This window comes from Cydia amplana, chromosome 24, assembly GCF_948474715.1.
Source record: "Cydia amplana chromosome 24, ilCydAmpl1.1, whole genome shotgun sequence".
Lineage (NCBI taxonomy): Eukaryota > Metazoa > Arthropoda > Insecta > Lepidoptera > Tortricidae > Cydia > Cydia amplana.
This window is the reverse complement of record NC_086092.1, coordinates 8,368,879-8,394,848: the sequence shown is the minus strand read 5'-3', so window position 1 is coordinate 8,394,848 and position 25,970 is coordinate 8,368,879. Positions and strand designations below refer to the sequence as shown.

The 25,970-nt window shown below is 38.0% G+C and overlaps 1 protein-coding gene across 4 annotated transcripts in view; it reads left to right on the top strand.

The window, feature by feature from the left end:
- The first annotated feature begins 215 nt into the window (after positions 1-215).
- The window catches only part of LOC134659352 (acyl-CoA-binding domain-containing protein 5), a 39,850-nt gene continuing 14,095 nt past the window's right edge, over positions 216-25,970 (top strand). For all 4 annotated transcript variants that reach the window (XM_063515020.1, XM_063515018.1, XM_063515019.1 and 1 more), the window contains exon 1: positions 216-528. In XM_063515020.1, coding sequence (XP_063371090.1) covers positions 468-528 — 61 coding nt within the window. In that variant the 5' untranslated portion in view covers positions 216-467. The remainder of the gene's footprint in view (positions 529-25,970) is intronic.

The window sequence follows — 25,970 nt, the reverse complement described above, 5'->3', positions numbered from 1 at the left end:
ATACAGAAAAAACAAACTTTTTATTATTCATAATCGGAAAGGAACGTGAATTTTGGTCATTGTGGTCGGTCTTTATTGACTTATTACGTATATTTTTCTCTTTTTAACAATAATGTGAGACAAAAGATATTGACTTTTAGGTTTGGACCTGGGACGTTCTTCCTGTCACTGTCAGTCGTCAGTCGTCACGTCAATGTCGTCAATTGTCATGTCAATCGAACCTTCCTCTCTAGAAAGGAGAGACGTGCAACCACTTTTACTCGCGTTAATTTTCGCTTATTGTTTTCATTGTCCAACTTTATTACACAATCACCAGCACGATAGCGCGGCGTGTTGTTGTGAATAATAATTGTCTGCGATCTTATTGAAAAGATGGTCGGTGGCTTGTGAGTCGATAATTTAGTACCCAGTGATTTGAGGTCCAAAGTGCGTGTAATTTTATAGTTTGTGCCTTGTTTGTGCTAATAATGTCGCTCGAGGAGAAGTTTAATGCTGCCGTCAATGTAATAAGGAGCTTGCCGAAAAGTGGTGAGTGGAAAATTTTCGCTAAAACCTGTTTTGCGACAACAAACATAGTAATGCATTTTTTTTTAATTCGTCCTTCTGGACAGGCTAAGATTATAGGCCATACTGCCTCGTCTTCGACATAGTAATGCAGCAAAAAGGACGTGGATACGTTTTGTCGTGTTTATACGCCATAATGGTTATTATCGTTTTAATAAGTTGGATGTCGTATGCAGGAGTTTTTACCGTTACTATAAAACTAGATAAGGACATGGAAAAATAATGTTTTTATGGTTCATGTATGTATATGTTTACAAATATATAACATATGTATTTTATTAAATTGTACAACGGGACTTAATAACGAAACAAAACGTCAGAGGTAAACTTAAAACTTAAATACGGTGATTAAGTCCCGTTGTACAATTTAATAATGTGTAAAAATCGTGAAAGTTAATAAGATATTTTATTTACGGTTAACACATAGGTTTTTTAAATGAATGGTAATAAAATCTTAATATTAACTTTTTTATTTGTCCTTTGGCTTAGACTATGAGTAACTTCATCTATTTCTATGGACAGGGTTCTAGTTGGTACTAATTACCTAAATATTCTGGATAATTAGCCATACGTTAATTGAGTTTTAAGTTTAAGGTATTCTCGCGAGGTCTACAGGTCACAGAGCCGCTAGTTATTTACTTCCAGATATGTACTAGAAATGTATAATAGTAAGTTACTTAGTACCATCAAGACTGTTAACCGATAATCAACCTTACTGCAAAGGCATAAGATCCACCAATGTTAAGAGTGGTGTTAGTACATTATAGAAATGGATAGTTTTGAGGTGAAGGTTAACGCTTTAATGGCGATACATACAAATACATTCATCAATATACATGAGTACATGACACTGTCTGCTTATTTAAAATTTTACGTTTTTTGGTCGGATACATCATGATAAAATAAAGTCAAACCTAACGTAACATATATAAAGTGATCAATTCTAAAATGTCATTTCATTAAATGATCTGGCCACAACATAATGTATAAAGTGTCATTCTATGGAACTTGCAAACTATGTAAACGTAAACAAACCGCCGTATTGAAATTGTCTCTGAATGATGAATTTACCCCTTACGCCATGTGGTCCGATCGGCTTGTCCGATCAATCGGACTACGAATTTTTTTTTCCCGTTGGCTTGATTGATCGAACTCTAAAGTTCTCGTAGCCCGATTATCGAATTATTAGGAAAATTGATTTCATTGTAGTCCGAACGATCGGACCACAGGAACTTTTTTTCCTGTTAAAGCGATTGATCGGACTATTTTTATAGAAACTGTTTAAGTCCAGCTAAAAATACATGAAGGCTTTCTCATCTTAGCTTAGGTGCTAGAAACTGGCATGAGATAATCTTTTCTAGGTATATTGTCTCCGATACGACGTTAGTTCAAAATGTCAATATCTGACGTCAAAGCCATTTATTAATGAATGTGGTGAATGAAGTGTGGTGTGAGACAGGGAGGGTTAACGTCACCCACACTTTTTAATCTTTATGTTAATGGGTTGATTGAGGAGCTCAGCAGCGCCGGTGTAGGTTGTTCGGTGGACGGCTGTTTTGTTAATAATATTAGCTATGCCGACGATATGGTGCTGCTGAGCCCCTCAATAAACGCATTAAAAATCATGCTAGGTATATGTGAGAGATATGTTGTGGCCCACGGGCTCAAATATAATGTCAAGAAGAGTGAGATCTTAGTCTTTAAGTCTGGTACGAAAACATATCCCATACCACCTATTAGTCTAGACGGTTCTCCTCTTCAGACTGTTACAAAATTTAAATATTTGGGCCATTGGGTCACAGACACTCTCAAAGATGATGAAGACATAGAAAGGGAACGCAGAGCACTATCGGTTAGGGGTAACATGTTGTCACGCAGGTTTGCACGCTGTTCCCGCGAGGTCAAAATTACTCTATTTAAAACGTACTGCCAAAACCTGTACACGTGCAACCTGTGGAGCAACTACACCAAAAAAACCTTTAGTGCTCTGCGTGTCCAGTACAACAACGCCTTCAGGGGTTTGTTGGGGCTGCCCTGGCGATGCAGCGCGTCAGGAATGTTCGCCGAGTGGGCACAGACGGCTTCCACGCAGTGCTCCGTAAGAGGGTAGCGTCCCTGTGGCAACGCGTGCGGGGCAGCACCAACACACTCCTGAAGGTGATTGCGGAAAGGGTCGATAGCCCTCTTATAACTCACTGGATCTCAATACATGTAAGATCCAATGAGCATTATATATTTTACTAACGTTTATTTTTATAGTTTATAGTTTTTTATTTTTACTTTATTTTTCTTTTCTTTTCTTTGTTACCTACTAATATAGTTTTGTAGACAAAAATATGGATACCTGGTGTCTGAAATAAATATTTTCATTTTCATTTTCATTAATCTCGTAGAAATGGAGGAAATTATGGATCACGAGAAAATATATTACGTGCGTCGTAAAGGTGGTTACGTACTATACGTGTTACTATGATTTAGATTATTATTTTTTTATTCGCTCTTTTATCGTAAATAAAATAACTAATACAGTACATTGATTACTTAACTAAGTAAATAACACTTTCGACATATGAACAGAACACAAAATTCACCACGAAAGGATCGGTCGAACCACCAGGAAGAATAAAATTGGTGTAATCGTATTAGGAGGATTTTACAAAGTCTCGTGGGCATCGTGGCTCGATCGATCGAACTAGATGAACTTTTAAAATCTCGTTAATCTGATAGTAGGACTACAAGACTTCAATAAGTACTTATCGTCCGATCAATCGAGCCAACAGGAAAAAAAAATATTCGTAGTCCGATTGATCGGACAAGCCGATCGGACCACGCGGCGTAAGGGGAATTTACTAGTGACTTTTGTTTACATAGTTAGCAAGTTCCATAGAATGACACTTTATGTATAAAATTACGTTGTTACTTACAAATGATTGGCAGTCCCCAGAAACCTCTCCAGAAACTTCCTGTCTCGTACAGCTAAAGTATGGAATGAACTGTCGCCTGCCGTATTTCCGAACCGATACGACCTTCAAGAAATTCAAGAAAAGAGCGTACTCCCATCATAAATACCAGCAATGCATTTGCAACCCTTCTGGTATTGCGGGTTTCCATGGGCGACGGTTATCGCTTACCATCAGGCGATACATCTGCTTGTTTGCTTCTTGTATCATAAAAAGTAAAATATATAGTTTTCAGGGTTCCGTACCCCAAGGGTAAAAACGGGACCCTATTACTAAGACTCCGCTGTCCGTCCGTCCGTCCGTCTGTCACCAGGCTGTATCTCACGAACCGTGATAGCTAGACAGTTGAAATTTTCACAGATGATGTATTTATGTTGCCGCTATAACAACAAATACTAAAAACAGAATAAAATAAAGATTTAAGTGGGGCTCCCATTATACAACAAACGTGATTTTTGACCGAAGTTAAGCAACGTCGGGCGGGGTCAGTACTTGGATGGGTGACCGTTTTTTTGCTCTATTTTTTGTTGATGGTGCGGAACCCTCCGTGCGCGAGTCCGACTCGCACTTGGCCGGTTTTTTGCGTAATGGTACGGAACTTATCGTGCGTGAGTAAGACTCGCACTTGGCCGTTTTTTTTTACGAAAACACTAATGTTTTAAAAACGGATGACAGTTGTTTTTGATCGTTAACCACTGGTTTACCTTGGCAGTTCATGCAATATTGCAGTCCGTGTAATTTGGATATAAATACTGCAAGGTTAGCCGGTAAAGCTGCCTTTTACTACAGCTTATCTAGGTTTTTAACCGATTTCGAAAAAGAGTCTAACAATTTTTCGGGACCTTTTCTTTTCCCAGACGCAAAAAGAGAGTTTTTGCCACCAATCATCACCAATGTCTATATTCTGTCTGTGCCATCGTACGCCAACGGATGGACCGATTCCGATGCAGTTTTTTTTAATGTGAAAGTGAATTTCCTTGCGGTGGTTCTTAGCAATTTTTGATAAAAATCGATCCACCAGTTTGAAGAGAATCAGCTCTTTTCCGAAATAATTTATGGCAATTTTGGCATTAAACTTTTTTTTTGTATAAAAAGCTTGAAAAAACTATTAGGGTCAAGTGGGGTTAAAATCAGACGTGGATAAAAATAAGACAAAATATATATCATAAAAAAAAACCGGTTGCACTCCGGGAGTGCCGGCAGAAGTGAAAACTCAATGACTAGTGCAAAATGTCTGCAGCACTATGTATAATTGAGGTTAACGCCATCTAGCGTTATTTCGTCGCATTACTTGAAACCTCTAAGCACATCACTGTTAGTACTCGAGTTATATTAATACCAGTTAGAGGGAAACTCACTAGATGGCATTTAAATCAATAAAGAAAAACTCACTGACATTGAAGTAACAGTTTTTCGATCAGGTCACGTGTCCGTCTTACGTCTTACGGTCACGTGACACTTGTTACGAGTTTAACGTTTTTCCCCCATCACAAAAAGTGCACAGCGCCGCTAAAGAAGTTTTCACTTCAAAAATAATATACCTACGTATTATGCCCTCTGTACCATCGCCCACACTGTTAACTGACCGTTCGTAAAACTTATTACAAAAGGCATAAGGTCGACCGATGGACAGTGAGTGTTGCTGTTTGTATCTCGTGGTGTAACTATTGCATAGCACCATAACGTGGTATAATGCTCCCGTCACGCTCTTGAATCAAGAGTCTTGATTCATAACCGCGTACGTAACAACGTAATCTTGCGGGTTGTATCATTATGTGGTCGGCTCGTCCGTCTGTTCTGAATGAACGTATGAACCTCCGGAGTTTCTAATAGCAAACTATTGAGATGGAAAACTGATAGAGGTTAGTTTATGGATTTCAGAAAATATGTAGAGTTGCCATCAGGTCATCGGCGGCTCCATATCTGGGGCCCGTTACTCAAAATTTTGTAACTTGTAATACAACCGGATGTCGCTTTTTGACAGCTTTTGTTGGAAAGGGACTTTCGCTCGTATTACAGGTTACAAGCTTTTGAGAAACGGGCCCCTGATAGCGACTGTACATCAGTCACGCTCCGTGATTGTTACGCCATTTAGGGTTCCATCTAAATTGGACATTCCAAGTCTTGTACAACCAATTTATCTAGGACCCTGAATGGCTCAACAACCGCGGAGCGTGATAGTACAGTCGCCATTAGATATATTGTAGCGGCCGAGGTGCTCAAAACGGTCTGAACACGCACTCTAACGCCTTAGCAATAGAGGCGTGTTCAGATATTTGTGAGCACCCTGGCCGCTCTGATATATCTGATGGCGACTGTACATCTTAAGTAGGCAGTCAGTGGCGGTGTATCGAAAAAAGCTAGAGCTTATGGCTCCTCTACACGATGGGCCAACGCCGGCCACTCCAAGGGACGCATTTATGCGTTAGAGGGAGCAAGTGATATTGCTATCTCATTCTACCGCATGGCTGCGTCCCTTGGAGTGGCCGGCGTGGGCATCTCGTCACAGAATAAATAATAGTACTAAGTATAGTTTGTAGCTTTCTAATAGACCCCGAAGGCTAATCCTATTGTCTATTGTTAAGAAAAACCGCTCGTGCCACGTGCCACAACCACCTGCATAAAAAATCGGTACTTCGGTTACTGAGTGCCGGCGAGTCGAACGCTACAGAACCAGTCTAAAATGTGTCATCGAACTCATCGAGATGCGTAACAAAGGCGCGTTATCGGAGAGCGCATCTACACTGGTTTTTTGAGCGTTGGACTAGCCCGCGCTCAGGTGCCAAAAGAATAATTAGGACCCTTTTTTGCAGGTAAGTAGCACGTGCGGTTTTACTGATCAATAGACAATAGGATTAGCCTTCGGGGTCTATTAGAAAGCTACAAACTATACAGAAGAGTCACTCTCTAACAAAACGCGTCTGTTACGATCAACACAGATATGGCCGCTAGGTGGCGACAGCACCACGCGAGGCTTATGGCTTTCCCCAAAATTAGGGCCGAACGGATGTACTTTTAGCTACCTGTAGCAAAGCGACGAAATCGCGGAGTGAGACACGCCTGCCATCGTGTAGAGGAGCCATTATCTATATATATAAATGCAAGTGTCCTGACTGACTGACTGACTGACTGACTGACTGACTGATTCATCAACGCAGAGCCGAAACTACAAAAGCTAGAAAGTTGAAATTTGGACACGTTGTTGCATTTGTAAAGTGTACAAGAGATAAGAACCGATTTTGAAAAATTCAACCCCTAAGGGGGTTAAAAAGGGGATGAAAGGTTGTATGGGGTTCAAGTTTTAGTTTAAGCTAGGAATTTGAAACTTTGTGAAAATGTATTATATTAAAAAACAAGAAAACTAATTTCAGCATTTTCGAAAATTCATCCCCCAAGGTGGTGAAAAAGGGGTTGAAAGTTTGTATGGAGATCAAATATTTTTGTGAGTGTGGGACTTGAAACTTTGTATATGGGGATATTATTATAAGACAGGAAAAGTAATTTCAGCGTTTTTGAAAATTCATCCCCTAACAGGGTTAAAAAGGGGTTGAAAGTTTGAATCCATAACAAATGCTTTGAAACTTCTTAGAAAGGCATAATAGCCGATTACAAAATAAAGTAATTGCGACGTTTTTGGAAATTCAACCCCTAAGGGAGTTAAAAGGGGGATGAAAGTTCGTCTTGGGGTGCAATATTCATTTTAAGCTAAGAACTTGAAACTTTGCAAATAGATATTAAATTTAAATACAAGAAAACTAATTTCAGCGTTTTTGAAAATTCATCCCCTAAGGTGGTGAAAAAAGGGTTGAAAGTTTGTATGGATATCAAACATTTTTTCGAGCGCGGGACTTGAATCTTTGTATTTGGGGATATTATTAAAATACAGGAAAAGTAATTTCAGCGTTTTGTAAAATTCATCCCCTAACAGGGTTAAAAAGAGGTTGAAAGTTTGTATGTGGTACTTGAAAGTTCGTAAAAAGATATAATATTAAAATACAAGAAAACTAATTTCTGCGTTTTTGAAAATTCACCCCGTAAGGTGGTAAAAAAGGGGTTGAAAGTTTGTATGGATATCAAACATTTTTTCTGATGTCTACTGGCGTGTCGCCGAGGCGCGGGCCAGGGGAACTCAACCGCTTCTGGAGGAGGTAAGACAGTGGAGGCATGACTCCTGCCTACTGCTCCTTCAGAAGTGGAAGGAGAGTCTGGAGGCGCCGAGCGCGGGCCACTGGACCATCGGAGCCATCCGGCCCGTCTTGGAGAGGTGGGTCGGACGTAAGAAGGGGTTCCTCTCCTTCCACCTCACACAGATCCTCTCGGGGCATGGCTGCTTCGGGAGGTACCTGTCTAGGGTGGCAGGACGGGAACCGACGGCAGAATGCCACGAGTGTGGCGACGCCGAGGATACAGCGCTACACACGCTGGCGGTGTGTCCCGCGTGGGCTGAGCAAAGGGCCGCACTCGTGGCCGTGGTCGGAAATGACCTCTCCCTGCCATCGGTAGTGGAAGCCATGGTGGGCGGGGAGAGATCGTGGAAGGCGGTAGCCTCCTTCTGCGAGGTTGTGATGACGCAGAAGGAGGCGGCCGAGCGCGGTAGGGAGGAGGATCTGGCCTCCCAGCCAATGCGCCGCAAACGCGTGGGGCGGCGGCGGTTGGCTTACGACCGTCGGCTACCCCCATAGGGGTACCTGTGGGCGGCAGGCACGGGGACGCCTGTCGCCTACACAATGGTCCCTGAGCGGATGGGTGCATAGGACGCATCCACTGAGGAGGACAGAGAGGTATAAGTACACAACTCTCTCGAGTCGGGTCCGGAGTCCGGACGGCCGCTGGCGACGCGGGACTTGAATCTTTGTATTTGGGGATATTATTAAAAGACAGGAAAAGTAATTTTCACCTCAGCAGCTCGAACAAGGGTACTTTGCTACTTAAAAACAGTGAGCAAAATCGCATTTTGCTCACTGAGTGAGACAAAATGAGCAAAATGCGATTTTGCTCACTTAGTGAGCAAAATGCGATTTTGCTCACTGTTTTTAAGTAGCAAAGTACCCTTGTTCGAGCTGCTGAGGTGAAAATTTAATTGTTGGTATATCTTAAGAAAACATGAGTGAATAGAGGTGAGTGATGAAGAAGGAATACATTTTTCGGGTTCTCTAATATGTTCTCACTGCTGAGGTGAAAAATGTTGTGTACTACACGAGATCAAAGTTATTTACATCTCGTGCGCTTTTGAGTCCCTTACTACGCTCAAGATTCTAAATTAGATTCACTCGCTACGCTCGTGAATCTATTATAGAATCTTTCGCTTGCACGGGACTCAAAATAAGCACTCGAAGAAATATCAAACTTTGATCTCTTGTTGTACAAATAACTATTCAGCGTTTTGTAAAATTCATCCCCTAACAGGGTTAAAAAGGGGTTGAAAGTTTGAATTCATAACAAATGCTTTTGTTGCAAATACGTTTTTGGAAATTCAACCCCTAAGGGGGTTAAAAAGGGGATAAAAGTTCGTCTTGGGGTGCAAATTTCATTTTAAGCTAGGAACTTGAAACTTTGCAAATAGATATTAAATTTAAATACAAGAAAACTAATTTCAGCGTTTTTGAAAATTCATCCCCTAAGGTGGTGAAAAAAGGGTTGAAAGTTTGTATGGATATCAAACATTTTTTCGAGCGCGGGACTTGAATCTTTGTATTTGGGGATATTATTAAAAGACAGGAAAAGTAATTTCAGCGTTTTGTAAAATTCATCCCCTAGCAGGGTTAAAAAGAGGTTGAAAGTTTGTATGTGGTTCAAATTTTATTTTAAGCTAGGTACTTGAAAGTTCGTAAAAAGATATATTATTAAAATACAAGAAAACTAATTTCTGCGTTTTTGAAAATTCATCCTGTAAGGAGGTAAAAAAGGGGTTGAAAATTTGTATGGTAATCAAACATTTTTTCGAACGCGGGACTTGAATCTTTGTATTTGGGGATATTATTAAAAGACAGGAAAAGTAATTTCAGCGTTTTGTAAAATTCATCCCCTAACAGGGTTAAAAAGGGGTTGAAAATTTGAATCCATAACAAATGCTTTGAAACTTCTTAGAAAGGCATAATAGCCGACTACAAAATAAAGTAATTGCAACGTTTTTGGAAATTCACCCCTAAGGGATTTAAAAAGGGGATGAAAGTTCGTCTTGGGGTGCAAATTTTATTTTAAGGTACGAACTTGAAAATTTGCAAAAAGATATTAAATTTAAACACAAGAATACTAATTTCAGCGTTTTTGAAAATTCATCCCCTAAGGTGACGAGAAAGGGGTTGAAAGTTTGTATGGATATCAAAAATTTTTTTGAGCGCGGGACTTGAATCTTTGTATTTGGGGATATTATTAGAAGACAATACAAGTAGTTTCAGCGTTTTGTAAAATTCATCCCCTAACAGGTTTAAAAAGGGGTTGAAAGTTTGTACAGGGTACAAATTTTATTTTAAGCTAGGAACTTGAAACTTCATAAAAAGGTATTATTTTAAAACGGAAAAAAAATAATTTCAGCGTTTTGAAAATTTATATCTCAAGGTGGTGAAAAAGGGGTTGAAAGTTTGTATGGAGTTCAAACATTTTTGTGAGAACGGGCTTGAATCTTTGTACACAGGCATATTATTAGAATACAAGAAAAGTAATTTCAGCGTTTTTTTAAAATTCATCCCCTAAAATGGTTTAAAAGGGGTTGAAAGTTTATATAGGGTTCAAATTTTATTTACTTCAAACTTCGTAAATAGGTAGTTAGGTAAATAGAGGACATGAAAATCTTCTAAGGGGTTTGAGAGAAACAATTTTATTTAGTTAGGGGCTAGAAACTTCGTAGGTTGTGAAACACAAGTCTCATGCGTTGTATAATATTAATAATTAACAAATGATTAACCGTCCTACTGCAATATTTTGCTGCATAATGTTCTAAGCTAATGTAGAATATATAACCACCAATATACAAATCCACGCGTACGAAGTCGCGGGCAACAGCTAGTACCCAAATAAGCTTTAATTTAACCAGCCAATATTATATTAAAATTCCCAATAGCTCCATAATAATCGAATAATCGAATTTATACTGTTATGAGACATACTAACATTGAATAATTTTACGGTACGGATACACGGCCGCCGTGAACGCTGCTCGCACTGTTAGTGCTTGAGAAAGGAGACCTAGGCTCTCCGAAACATGTCGCGCGAGTGACTTAAAACAAGTGAGTCCAAACCTTAAAACTCTCTAATTAATCTCAATAATACCTTTTACTTTTCGACTACTCTTTCAAATATGCAAAACGTGTGTAAAAGCGTCCGTAACGCCGGAAAAGTGAAACTCCCCCGAACTTAGTTTCGTTACTTGCGCGAGCGCATTAGAAAGGCTCACTCGGATTTATTTCGTTTTGCCTCAAACTGCTTGCCTCCAGCATGCTCAAATATCGTCGTAACTATATACGTTTCACTTTTGTTGCCACTATAGATGACCAAGATAAGTCAGCAGCGATTTTGAGAGCCCAGGGCCCTTTTCTCAAAAGCTTGTAACTTGTAATACAAGCGATTGTCACTTATAAACAGTTTTTGTTAGAAAGGGACTTCCACTTGTATTACAAGTTACAAGCTTTTGAGAAATGGGCTTCTGAATGTGCAAGTGTTATTTTAAACTCTATGAAATTGTCAAATTAACTATGTACAGGTATAAATAGAGTTAGACGAAGCACAGTCTGAGAGTGTTATTTTAAACGTAAAACTTCTATGAAATTATGGCGTTTAAAATAACACTTGCACAGTCTGTGCTGTCAAAATCTTGGTCAACACAGGTACAAACAGCAACTCTCCAAACATCGGTGGACCTTATTACTAAAGGCATAAGGCCCACCGATGTACAGTCAGCAGCAATTGTTGCTAAGCGGGCGAGGTGTTCAAAATTACTTTGACGCCTTATTCTCTTAACAATAAAGACGCAGCAAGATCATTTTAAACACCTCGTCCGCTTAGCAACTATTGCTGCTGACTGTACAATTAACAGTGTGGGCCATGGCAGGCGTGTCTCACTCCGCGATTTCTTCGCTTTGCTACAGGTAGCTAAAAGTACATCCGTTCGGCCCCAATTTTGGGGAAAGCCATAAGCCGCGCGTGGCGCTGTCGCCACCTAGCGGCCATATCTGTGCTGATCGTAACAGACGCGTTTTGTTAGAGAGTGAGTCTTCTGTACTTAGTACTATTACTATTATTTATTCTGCGGCGATGGTGCCCAAGCGCGTGCACCCGCGCCAACCGGCGAAGGGCCTTTACCATAAAAAAACAGCTCATGATGTAACCATGGCAACGAGCAAAGGTCATTGCTCCAACTAGAAACTAGATTTCCTCATCATCGAAGGGAAGCCGGCATTTTGCTTGATTAATGTAAGTGTAATGTAAACCATACTTCCGAAGTTTCCGTACGCACCCGTCCTGTCAGCAACAGTTATTACTGAATCGCGATTAGAAAGGGATTGAGATAGCTGTCAATCCATATTGATTTTGACGTAAGTGTGTGAGGTGGGGATTAAGACAAACAACTGCTTGCTATGATATTGGTATAATGCGCCCCAAATGATACATGTGTAGCCTTATATACTCTAACACTGTATATGTGTGGGTAAGGTATAGCACACACTACACCTTCCCTCCTGGAGAAAAAGAAAATAGATTACTGTACCTAAAACAGAAAAACAATAATCTATTTCTTTTTTAGTTAAAAATAATTTTTCATAAGAAAAGAAATCAAACAAAAAGGTAATAAAGTAACACACATTGTAAATAAAATAACCTCATTAAGAAAAAAACATTAATTTCGTAACGTTAGAAAATGCATTACTTAGCTAGTTATTATTAATTTCAACAGATTTCTTGGTACATTTTTGAATTTAATACATTTTTTTTAAATATTGAATTTAGAATGTTGATATTGACCTCGAACTATAAAATAAACTTCTGTATGTACGGGACACAATTTAGGTATGTATATAACTATGCATCTTTTAACAATTATAACTATTTCTAAGGAAACTTACTACGTTTAATACAAGCGAAACAATAGACTCGAGTTTAGTTTTAACACTAAAATAAAACACACAAAACTTAAAGTTACTTAATAGGTAAATACTAAATGGACAGTTAACAATAATTTTAATGTTTATAGAATATCCAAAATTCCAATCCATATATATTTAATATTTATCTATATGATTATATAGATAAATGATATTTACTTGTTAAATGCGTTATCGTCTCCATTAATGTTTCGATCCTAGGTACCTACATCTTTAGTTGTTCCTCGTCATCATTTAAAAATGAGTCAATTCTCGAGTTTATTATATGATATATCCGTATATCCGTATGACTTGCAAGTCTATCAATTTTTTTTTATATATATTTATTTAAGACAGTATTTTTTTTTACATAAACACTTGAAGTGGGCATTTTATATGCATCACTTTTGGCAAGGGTACACAATGGTTTTAAACACGTGGTCGGCCGACCTTAATATTTACCAATTGTATTGTTTTTTTAATATTATTATTTTCTGTTTTAATTAATCTTTGTAATATTTACGTATACTTTGTATGACTTGTCAAAAGTGCTTATTAATTCATTATTAAGCCTACTTGAATAAATTATTTTTGAATTGAATTGAATTGAATTTATTTATTTATTTGGCTCAGGATACAAGGATATTTTATTTTTGCGCGCGCACACATACATATATTTCTATTCACATTCAGGCAGTTCTTTTAACACTTCCTTACATCATAACCTTCCATGTGTCCAAGGTGTCTCCACAATTGATACTCGACCGAATCATGGTCAGACATCCAAGGATTCCGTGCCTGCCTTGTATCCTGGCGTACCCTTCCTAACCTAATCGCCCAAGGCCGCCTCTCGGGCCGCCCAAGATGCGATAGGCATATTTAATTCTTGTAACAGCCTGTTATTCAACCTTCCTTACAAAACAAAACTTTCAATACTCGATCCATATCACAGACACCATGAAAACTTCAATATATAAGAATCTCAACAACTCTTAGTTGATCAGGCCAATCGTTCTTTGAAAAACTTATACAAATCAGTTTTCCCAACAACTACCTATCTTAAACTCCATCCAAAAATCAATCAAATTCCATCTTGCCATTTAGAACTCTGAAACCAAACCAATCAATCAATTCACAATCAATCAATCAATTGACGTATTTATTTTACCTCTACAGTCTACACTACCTATACCTTTCTAAGTACACATACAATACCAACAAACGTTTAACGATACATCCATCCATATACTCCATCATTGCAACAAACCAAATCATTATTTTTCCAGCATAACTATAACTTTTCATAAGATACCTCGTACCTCTGTATCGAAATGTCACATCCGTATTAAATTGTCATGTCAGATACACATTATTATAAAAAAATAACAAAATGATAAGTCCGGTACACTAGTTCTTTAAAAATAAAATCTTAAATACAAACATAAACATCGATGTACTAAAATACCAAATCTATATTTATCATGGTTAAAAGTCGGTGCGGTCTCTACTAGCAAATAATAAGTACCATTATGATTAAAATTTAAATAATCTAAAACTGTGCACATTGCTTCATTTTATGACACCTGTGACTGTAATTTGAGATGTAATAATATACTCTCTGCATACCAACCGTTTATGGGAAAGATTTTGCAACGCCTTGCTATATTTGTATTGTACATAATACTCGTATAATGATTTACAACGAATGATATATAAATATTTTTTTAATTCTTTTCGGCACGTTATAAATGACACAATTAATAAATTAAAAAAAAAACATGTACCTACACATGGCTGGCGAAACACTGTGGTCAAATGTATGTATATAAACTTAGGTCACACCCAAAAAAAAACTATTATTATAAAAGTGAGAATTATAAAAGTAAAAATTTTTTTTGACTAACCGTCCTTTTAACCCTTTAAACTTAAAGTACTATATCTTTAAGCGGAAATAACGATATCCTTCATATTAATTACTTATTACATTGGCTATAAATTTTCAATTTAAAATTAAAACTCAAACAAGTATTGGTCCATTTTTCAACTATCACTACTAAAACAAAAAAATAGTTCAAAAGGTAATCAACAAAGAAATTAAAATTCTAAAAATATTATTTACGTACCGACAACCCTTATTAAAATTTTCTTATAATCACAACGTAGCCAATCAATTCACGTTAAGCACTTCTCTTCTCTGTTGTCGCCGTACTCGTATTGTACCTCCTGCCCCGGGCTCCTGTCCAGGGACACCGACAACTCCCGGCTGCATACTATCCCAAATCGTTTATAATCACTGTCGGTTTTTTTTTTCAATCACCGCCCGTTTTTAATTTTAAGTCCAGTCATCTTGTACAGTACATAAAAACTCGTGAAACACGTTCCATTCAATTAATACAATATGTAGGTATTTTAAAAGTTCACTTCTTTACTTATTTGAGTCACTTCACTAAATGATTTTGCAATGTTGTTCACATAGTCTATTTATAACTGTTCGAGCACTTTCTCAATTTTATGTGTTGATTTTAAATATCAATTAAACAAGGTCACATAATTATGATTGGTCACTATCTTCTCTGGCTCATCAATCTTGAACTTCACTGGCTGGCGCGGCGCGCCGCCAGTGCAGCACACGGCCGCACTGGCAGGGTCGCCATGTGAGGTGGGGATTAAGACAAACAACTGCTTGCTATGATATTGGTATAATGCGCCCCAAATGATACATGTGTAGCCTTATATACTCTAACACTGTATATGTGTGGGTAAGGTATAGCACACACTACAAGTGTATGGAAATCTGTTATTTCTAATCCCTTTCTGATCGCGGCATGATAATACGTACAGTCACCGTCAGATACAGTGGAACCTCGATAAGTCGAAATCCTCGTCAACACGAAATAAAATGTAGAGTTGCCCCGAATAGTGGGTTTGGCCGAATACCGAATATTCGGCCCGTCTCTCGGCCGAAGCGCCGAATATTCGGCATAACACCCGAACATTTTGAGTCACAAATTATGAAGATACCAATTTTTTTTGTTGAACAGAATTTATGAATGTAGTTAGGGTCAATCAAATCAAACCCATGATAAAAATAAAATATTTTGTAATCAAAAAATGCTCAAAAAAGGGTCTTCGTATTTAACAACTTTCCAAGAATATATATTAAATATAATATACCTAGTTTTTGGTTAATATTAGTGTCATTTTTCTTTTTAGGTAAGTTTAACAGATATTCGGTATTCGGCCGAATAGTAAACAACATTCGGCCGAACACCGAATATTCGTCAAGGTGGCCGAATAGGCCGAATACCGAATAGTTGCCAAATATTCGTAGCATCTCTAAATTAAACCTCCATAACTCGAAATATCGTCGCGGACTTGTAATCAGTGGGCCCCTTAACCCCTTTGCACTAGGGCATAGAGAAATACAGTAAAAATAGAGTGCTTACTCTATACATCAGTTTTGGTACCAAAAATACTATTATTTTCATAGTCGACATCTAGCATGGAGCAGCGGAATTATCAGTGCCGCTACTTGATACTAGATGTCTAGTGAGTCGCGAGTTACGAAAATTGTATTGAACAACAATTTACAACTAATATATTAAAGTATAAGGAGTTGAAAATAGAGTTCCGGCTATATTATTAGCTGAAAGTTGTTGCGCATTAGACTTTTGGGTCGGTGCAACATCTATTGTTAAGTACTGATAATTCCGCTACTCGACGCTAGATGTCGACTATGAAAAGAATAGTCTTTTTGGTACCAAAACTGATGTGTGGAGTGAGCACTCTATGTATTTTTTTCTCTATGACTTAAGGGGTACTGTGCATCCTACAATAGAGTACCTACCTAATATTTACCTAAACATTATTTCGAACTTTTTCCCCACTTGCATAATGGTAATATTGGTAATGGCCTGTGTTAGTGTTGCGTCGACGTTTCGCAACCGAGTCGCCACTCGCAAGGTTAATAATTATGCCGTCATCGTTACAAGAACACTTCTTATTTCTTACGTTGTACGTATACAACGTCAGATATAACGGACCGGCGAAGGTGCTCAAAAGTATCTGAACATGCACTTTAACGTTTTGGTAATAGAGGCGTTGTTCAGATAGTTGTGAACGCATTTAGTATTATTGGGCACGCATTGGGCACCTCGGCCGCTCTGATTTATCTGTTGGCTGTACAAGAACACTTCTTATTTCTTACGTTGTGTAGTGTAGTTCCCTAAGTTAGCAAAGGCAAATAATTTAAGATTAATATTTTTTTTTGAATACTATTCATTTTTATTTTTGGGTCCATTTAAGATGTTACTAAGCCCTGTGGTTGTGACTGTACATAGCATCAATAGCGTATGTAACAACGCACCAAAAGTATTTAGGTACCTAGAGAAAGGTGTAAACTTTTGACGTGTATTAGGAAAATGGGGTCTACGTTTGTAAGAAAGGCGGTTTTTTTATGATATAGGAGGCACACGATTACCGCCACCCATGGACACTGGCAACACCAGAGAGATTGTAAGCACCCGAGCTGCATACATCACCACTGTTAGTACCTCGGTACTGCTTACAAGGCTAGCGTGTCTTATTTGAAATGTCTGTAATTTTTGGGCAGTTGTGTAAAAGTCTGTGACAACCATACTGTGTTCTTGTGCGGTGTCAGCATTTACGCAAACACCAGAGGCATCGGCCCACTGTTAAGCCGGGTTCACATTTGTCTGTCGTGTTGTGTTGTGATGCATCAGAACGGTATCGGTTTCATACATTTAATATGGTTGCGTTCATATTTCTCTGATGCCGTGTGTTGTGACGGCTTGTGTTGTGTCGCCTCACAAGCGACCCCGGTCCGCGTCAGGACGGGTGAGGTGCGGGGGGCGGTGCAGCGACACGACACAGCGCATCAGACTAGTGTGCACGCGCCGGTGTTGTGTTGTGACGCGTCAGAGCCGCATCAAGTATGGACGAGGAGTGTGAATTCTCCGAGGGCCAAGACGGAACTGTTAAACAATGCGTCATAACACGTCATATAGATGTGAATAGTATGTCATCACGACAGAGAGCATAACAACACAACACGACAGATAAATGTGAACCCGGCTTTACTTTTTACACTGTGATCATGACAATGACAAGAAATAACTCCTTGATACGAAACTGAGACAATCGATGTTAAAAGACATTTTCCCTTAAGGTTATAATGTCAGAGCGACCTCCCCGGTAATCGAACCTTAGCCTCGCCGCCAGCCGGCGGTTCCCATGGCCCGGACAATTAGCCTACACTTACTATCAATTCATACCTATCACAATGTTAACTAGAAAATTCTTTTCCCAACATCAGGGGCCCGTTTCTCAAAAGCTTGTAACTTGTAATACAAGCCGATGTCACTTTTTGACAGGTTTTGTTAGAAAGGGCCTTCCAACTTGTATTACAAGTTACAAGCTTTTGAGAAACGGACCCCAGCTGATAAAGGCGCTCTTGATTGTTCAAAAACCGATGAGATAGTTGCACTTTATCCACATGTGGGGCAAAAATCGGAAAAAATATCTGAACATACGTTTTTTCTTTTGGAAATAGGTAAGCATTTGACCACAATCTCACCTGATGGTAAGTGCCGATGTAGTCTAGGATGGAACATGCTTACCTTACCTCAAAGATGTCTATTCACTCTCGATTTAAAGTTTTGTCATATTATTATACTCAAAATTATTGCCATTATATAGATTTTATCCATATCCATGCATCCAGGCGCTATACTAAACTTATCCAGGTTAGAAAGTTTAGTGACAGGCGATAAAAATGAAACCATGCTGCCGCCAGAGTCGACTGCATTGAGCACACAGCTTGCGAAAGTCTAGCCTTACATATACTCGCAAAAGCAATTAAATGTAGTCACTTTGTATGGAAATTTCCATTTTCTCTGCTTTTAAGTACAACTTCAAGAGTTTACACAAAGCGGTTGTATAGTAAACATGTGGTAAGCAGTTGTTTAACCCATTGACTGCCAAAGACGTTTACTGACGCGCCCGCCTACAGCCCAATATCAACCTTCGTGCATTCCGACAAGGTTCACAATGGCGCGCCGCGCACGATAGGCACGTTCAGAGTTACATACATATATATAATCACGCCTATTTCCCGGACGGGTAGGCAGAGACCACGGATTTCCATTTGCCACGATCCTGACATACCTTTTTCGCTTCCGTTACTTTCATAACATTCCTCATACACGCTCGCCGGTTTAGGGTGCTCTATAGACCTTTCTTCAGGATATCCCCGATCTGACCAGAGAAAGTCCGCCGAGGTCTGCCCCTTCCAACTCCCTCTTCTATTTCTCCCTTATACACTCTCTTTGTCAACCTTCTTTCACTCATCAAATAAACCATTTTCAAAGAGTTAACCGACTTTAATGGTTGAAATAACACTTCGTAAACCAAACAATAATCAGTTACTTTTGACTATGGACTCCCGATTCAACTGTAATGAATTCATTACGAAACACTTTAGTGAACTATAATAAATTCGACCAATCGCGACTCGCCGCGGTCAAGAGGACAAAGCCAAAGGATACTCGTAGTACATACAATAAACATAAACGAACTTGTTCTTACTAAAAAAGAAATTCGTTGATGTCTTTTGTTCTATCCTTTTATCTACTGAGATACTTTAGGTTATAAAAAAAGCGGCCAAGTGCGAGTCCGACTCGCCCATGAAGGGTTCCGTATTTAGGCGATTTATGACGTATAAAAAAAAACTACTTACTAGATCTCGTTCAAACCAATTTTCGGTGGAAGTTTACATGGTAATGTACATCATATATTTTTTTTAGTTTTATCATTCTCTTATTTTAGAAGTTACAGGGGGGGGGACACACATTTTACCACTTTGGAAGTGTCTCTCGCGCAAACTATTCAGTTTAGAAAAAAATGATATTAGAAACCTCAATATCATTTTTGAAGACCTATCCATAGATACCCCACACGTATGGGTTTGATGAAAAAAAAAATTTTTGAGTTTCAGTTCGAAGTATGGGGAACCCCAAAAATTTATTGTTTTTTTTCTATTTTTGTGTGAAAATCTTAATGCGGTTCACAGAATACATCTACTTACCAAGTTTCAACAGTATAGTTCTTATAGTTTCGGAGAAAAGTGGCTGTGACATACGGACGGACAGACAGACGGACAGACGGACAGACGGACAGACAGACAGACAGACAGACAGACATGACGAATCTATAAGGGTTCCGTTTTTTGCCATTTGGCTACGGAACCCTAAAAAGGAAACAGTATTATTTTTGTCGACTCCTAGAAAAAGTATACAATAGTGATAAAATCAAGCTTTTGAATGTGTTTAAAGTTTGATGTGTTCTTTGTTATTATAATCATGTTTCATAAACTCTTCTCCGAGACCACGGAGACAACGGCGTCCTCGAAACGTCGGAGGTAAATCTTAAAACTTTAGAATAGATACGCGATTAAGTCCCGTTGTGCAATTTAACAATGTGTAAAAATCGTGTAAGTTTAAATGAGTGTTATGTTTCATAAAGTTTCATAACAGCTGTGTCTAATAACTTTTATATCCCATTTTCCGTGTTTACTTGAAAAGAAAACAATAACATTTAATCATTAATTGTGTTTATACTGTAGGTACATCATTTTATTGTTAAGTTTAGGTTTAGTCATTGTCATTACACAACATACACAGTTAAAGCACACAACAAATGTATATAGTACCTTACACACAGTAATGGAGGCCGATTCTCACCTTTCTCGCTTTTCTGTATGTCTGGAAATTAAACCCAAGGATTGCCATAGGATAGGCACTAGTTTTGACGACTGCCAACTGACCTTCCAATCAAGAAGGACAAACGGCGCATTATTGATTAGTCCGGTTTCCTCACGATGTTTTCCTTTACCGAAAAGCGACTGGTAAATACTAAATATCAAATAACACCTAAGCTTCGAAAGCTTATTTATTTATTATTATTATTTATTTGAACCCCGGTTTGAACCCGCGACCTCACAACTAAGGTACCAGCGCTTTCAAAACCAAATTATCAAAACAGAATTGGTCTCATGTAAATCTTAGAACTGTCATAAAATTTCTAACATACCGCCATTCAACATTACGACAGGCTCGAGAAGTAACACTATTGTGTTATCGTATTTAGTACCTATACCTAACTTTACTGTACCCTTCGTGTCGAATGATGTTCCCTATGACAGTTTCTACAAGTCTCATTGAGGAAATATGTTTTACCTTATTTTGATTACTTAAAGGTTACATTTCTATGTAAATTAAGCGTAAGGGGCTGTTCATAAATTACGTCATCTATTTTTGACCCAATCCCCACCCCCACCCCCTAAAATTATCCAAAAAATCATGCGTCGAATGACCCCGTTTCCTCCTACGTCATGTTACTATCATCCGATGTCCAGACCCATCCAATTTGAAAAGACGTAATTTATGAATAGCCCCTAAGTGTCAACCGCCTTAAGGTACCTTTACCCGTAGAACCCTGGGACCTTCCGAAGTGAGCACTAAGTGCATCATGATCATCACACAAGAGTGTCTTGATACGCATTTTTTATCATGAAAATTAATAGTCTTTACTTTTAGATAGTCTCTGTTACTTCTAAGCATAAGCAAAAAAAAAATATAACTCCGTATAAGATAAATAGAGTCTAAGAAAAAAACGTGCTTCCGAAAACCAAGGAAAATTTATGCTCGAAGATGGCGCCTAGACTTGTGCCATTTTTTATTTTATTTTACTTTATTAGGTACACTAAACAGACATCGTACAATATCATGGGTAATACAATTGCACATTATGGCTTAAATCTAGCACGAGACCCAAAACAATTGTACACAGCATGTTTTACAATGTAGCGGAAATATTACAAACTAATTAACACCATATTATAGCTACAGTGAAAAATATCAGAGAAGAAATAACTATCTAAACATTACAATATAACGAGTAACGAACTTTACATTATAAAAACTATTAAACATCACAAATGAAACAAACTTAGAGGATTAAGGCAGATGTCATCAGTTAGTGGGAGATGAGGAGAAGAGGACGCCAGCCAAGCACTTCCTATTCACGAGAATGTTCTCCGTTTACTATGGGAAATATTCCCGAGCGAGAACGTTCCCCATACAAAACGGACAACAACAACGTTCTCGAGTACGGCTCGTGTAGGTGGCGACACCGTTTGATATTTAACAATTTTAACACATATCAGTGAAAGAACAAGGCTCAAAGTCAAATGGCGTTCTAAAAGTTTTAGTCCTGTGTCGAAAGATGGCAGTAAATTTGCTGTGACTACAAAATTAACTTTGACAATACGCCTCTATACTAAATTCTCTTTGGCATAAGTGTCTGTTGACTTTACTACACAAGTGATTTGTCTATATAAAGTCTTAAGCTCAAGATTCTCAAGGACAATGGAATGAATGGAACGGGTCACTTTCTATGAAAATTCTCAAGCAACGATTACAATGCAAACTTGCGGTTTTCTTATTGTGTGCGGGTAAGACAAACCCTTTCTTACACATGCATTGATGTATATTTGTGCGCCTGCGCCCTGCGATGGCCATATAGACATGTTTTGTGCAAGTCCAAAACCTATGGAAATCAAAGTCTAACCACTCTAACCCAAATCGTAAGAAACTTTACAGTATATATGGTGCTTCTTTAGCGCCCTAGTGCGGTAACTAGTACAATACGTGCCTATGTCGAAAATTTAAAGAGCCGTATGTACTGTAAAACGTTCTACAATACACGTGCGAAAACTTCGTTTCGCACTTGTGTCGTAATGTACTATTAAGAGTTTACCTAATTTTAAGGTACTTGTGCCTAAGATTGCCCATCGTTATCACAATCGTTACAGTTTGGTGCCTTGAACAGGATATATTTATTTATAGTCGTTTATTACAGTTAAAGATTTACCTTTCATTAACTACTTTTATTAAAATCCAAGACAATGCAGTCTGAGAGTTGCCTTCGGATTAAAATGTTTGGAGATCCCTATTAGAGTCACTGACAGTGTCAAAACTCACTGACGCTAACGTACTTTCTATACACCTCGCTGGCACTAATATGCGAGTACGAGCGAGAAGCATAGAGAGTAAGTTACGTTCTCGATAGCTTTTATGTCAGTGCCAAACTGGTGGTAGCCACATAGGTCGTGTCAGGTTATTGCCCTTCTTGCTTCAACCTCGTTACAGTTAATCAAAATATTTAATAATTAGCTCCGTGTCCATGTTTAATAGATATGGGTTGAGTTGAAGTGCCCTCGTGATAGTCGTGATATTGTGGCAACGTCCTCTTATCACACTAGCAATTAAATAGATAATATAAACAGTATAGATAATTCTTAATCTGACGGATCATCCATTAATTACGTCACACGAATTTCTAGGTTTTTTACCCCTCCCCCCCTCCTTGTCACACTTGGTCACATTTTGCAAACCCCTCCCCCCCTGGTGTGACGTCACATTTTAGGCAATTTTGTTGTCAACGAAATCGACAATATTAACTCGGCATTATTTTTTTAATAAAAAAATATTTTTGATATATAAATATTAGAAATTTTATAACACAACGAAAGTTACATCCAAAATCTCATTATTGAACTGTACAGCGAATAAAATATATAAATTAATTTTCGGTTACTGATGAAGTTAAAGTAACATCACAATGTTTGTGATGTTACTCCCCCCTCCCCCATGTCACAACATGTCACATTTTCTTGACCCCCTCCCTCCCCCTAAACGTGTGACGTAATTAATGGATGACCCCTCAGGATGAAAAATTTTATCTACATACTTGTAAACGGGGTTCGAAATTATCCAGAAAGTTATAGTCTTTGACTTTTTGATAATTATCGCGATTATTATCCCAGGTATGGATTATTTTCTTTGATAGTAAAATTAATGATTGGGGCGTTTTTTTATATTTTAGGTTTTAAATTTTAGGTTAGGTATTATCAAATCGATAATTATCAGGCTTAAAATCACGATAATTATCGCGAGAATTATCAAGATAACTATCATTGATAATTATCCTTTCGAAACCTGCTTGCAAAATCCTGTCCATTAGAACAAAACTTTCAAAACTTCAAGAAAAGAGCGTAGGTACTCCCTACATTCCATATTCCATCTTAAAGACCGGCACTTGGAACTCTATGAGCAAAATAAATTGTTCTTCTTACCCCGTTTCACCTTACATTTACATAGAACTTTAATATCTAAATAGTATAAGTCTATTAGAAGTATTAGAACAAATTAAATTATTTTAGAATTATTTTCTCGGTATCACCTGAGATGATCCAGTTAGAAGGTCGAACCATACTGTTCTTAGGGGTGGCCAGGGGGCGCCATAAGCCTTCAGTAAGAAGTGCATATACTTGGAAAAAGTCGACCGGGGCATAGGTCGAATGTGGCCCGGTGGCCGAATGGCACAGGCACCTGCCGCGATAGCAGAGGAGAGGACTCTGGTTCGATTCCAGCCTGGAGCACTGGAGGCCTTGTTCACTTTTTCTTAGTATATGATATGACATTTATTTCAGTTTGTATAAGTCTTTTGATAAATATTAAATTGTATACAAGCTTTTTTCGCTGGCTGTTCGTTTTTAACAGTCGTAACGTTTCTAATCATCAACAAGATTGCATCTAGTCAAAACTTAATTACGTTGCCTTGTTTTATCACAGAGTTCTTACTTCTTAGGCTTAAAGTGCATGTTAATATATTTTTGAGTCTTTGCCGCTCTGATATATGTACAATTGTACCAAAATACTACTCGTATGTTTGTAGAATGTTGAACAGTTTCAACATTATTCTATTTAAGTTACTCTTAGAACATTATAATGTTTAAACAACATTATACAGTGAAACCTGGTTAAGTGGGACCTGAATAAGTGAGAAACCTCTATAGCTGGGACTCATGGTGCGGTCCCGACACTTTAGCTCTGAATTACCTCTGTTAGTGAGAAAAAACGAACCTCTATAACTGGGATTAGCTGTTGTGATTTTATAGTCACATTTACCTCTTTAAGTGAGACAGAGAGTGCATTTTACCTCTTTTACTGAGACTATATTTATAAGATTACACTTTCCTAATTGTTTTTTTAGAATTGTATAGGAATTGACCTCTGTATCTGAGATAACGTCAATCTATGACCTCTCTAACTTGGACTTTATTGATCAATTTCCGTATTCTTACTAACTCTTAGTCTATGCACAAATTCCGCATTTGCTTAATTGTGTCTAAACGACTTCAAGTTTCATTTAGTTACTTTATGTAGTTAAAACTATCGAAACGAAAGCTGAAATTTTGATAAGTAACACGAGTAAACAGATTTTCATTTAATACATTTCTAAGACGCAATGAAGTCCGTATCAAATTTAATTGAATAAATCTATCCTTTGGAGAATCATTCAAAATAAATTTAAAGAAATATTTAAACAGACTTAAAAAATATTTAGGGACAAGGATTATTTTACCTTATTTATTTTTAAAGATAATTACAAAATACCTTATTAACCACCTCTATAACTGAAATATATCCTCTATTCTCACCTCTATTAATGGGACCCTCTGTAAATGAGACAGACATTTATTTGTACCTGGCTAACTGAGAGCCTGGGTAAGTGAAATACCTCTTTAAGTGAGACAAATCTGCTCGTCCCTTGAAGTCTCACTTATCCAGGTTTCACTGTATATTTATACCATTGTATGCAAACATTGTGCATGTGTTATGCCAATATTGAAGCTCGATAACCTATGTCCTCATTCTTTACATACATGTTTACCAGAGAGTATTTAATTATCTCTATAGCACGTTTATGGCATTTAAATAAGTGAATTTTCCTTTTTCTTTCTCTACTCGTCAACTACTGTACGAAGGTATCGCGGCTGTTCGCGTATCTTAGCTGTATACTTTTGGTTTGTTTACCTATATGATTCTACTAGTTTGAAGTATTATTTTTGTATACAACAGTGATGTAATCAAGCTTTTCAATCTCGTACCTTACTTAGACAACTCAGCAATCTTCGTTGTCTAAACACGGTACTCGACTGAAAAGCTCTCCATTATATCACGATTGTATAAAATACTATTAGATAGGTAAGTAGAAAGTCTTGACACGAGAACTTGAAAGCCGTGCTGGCTTGACGTTTCGAGGGGTGACATGAGCGCCAGTGAAGATCATGTCACAAGAGAAAAGTGGAGTAGAATAAGTTCGAAGGTGGACGCTGGTCTCCGAAGCAGTAGCTAAGGAAATGACTTCTTCTTTGTCGTTATACTCAGTGACGTAGCGTGAACTAATCTAGCCGTGGGCGAAATCGCATCTGCGAGGCCCTTTT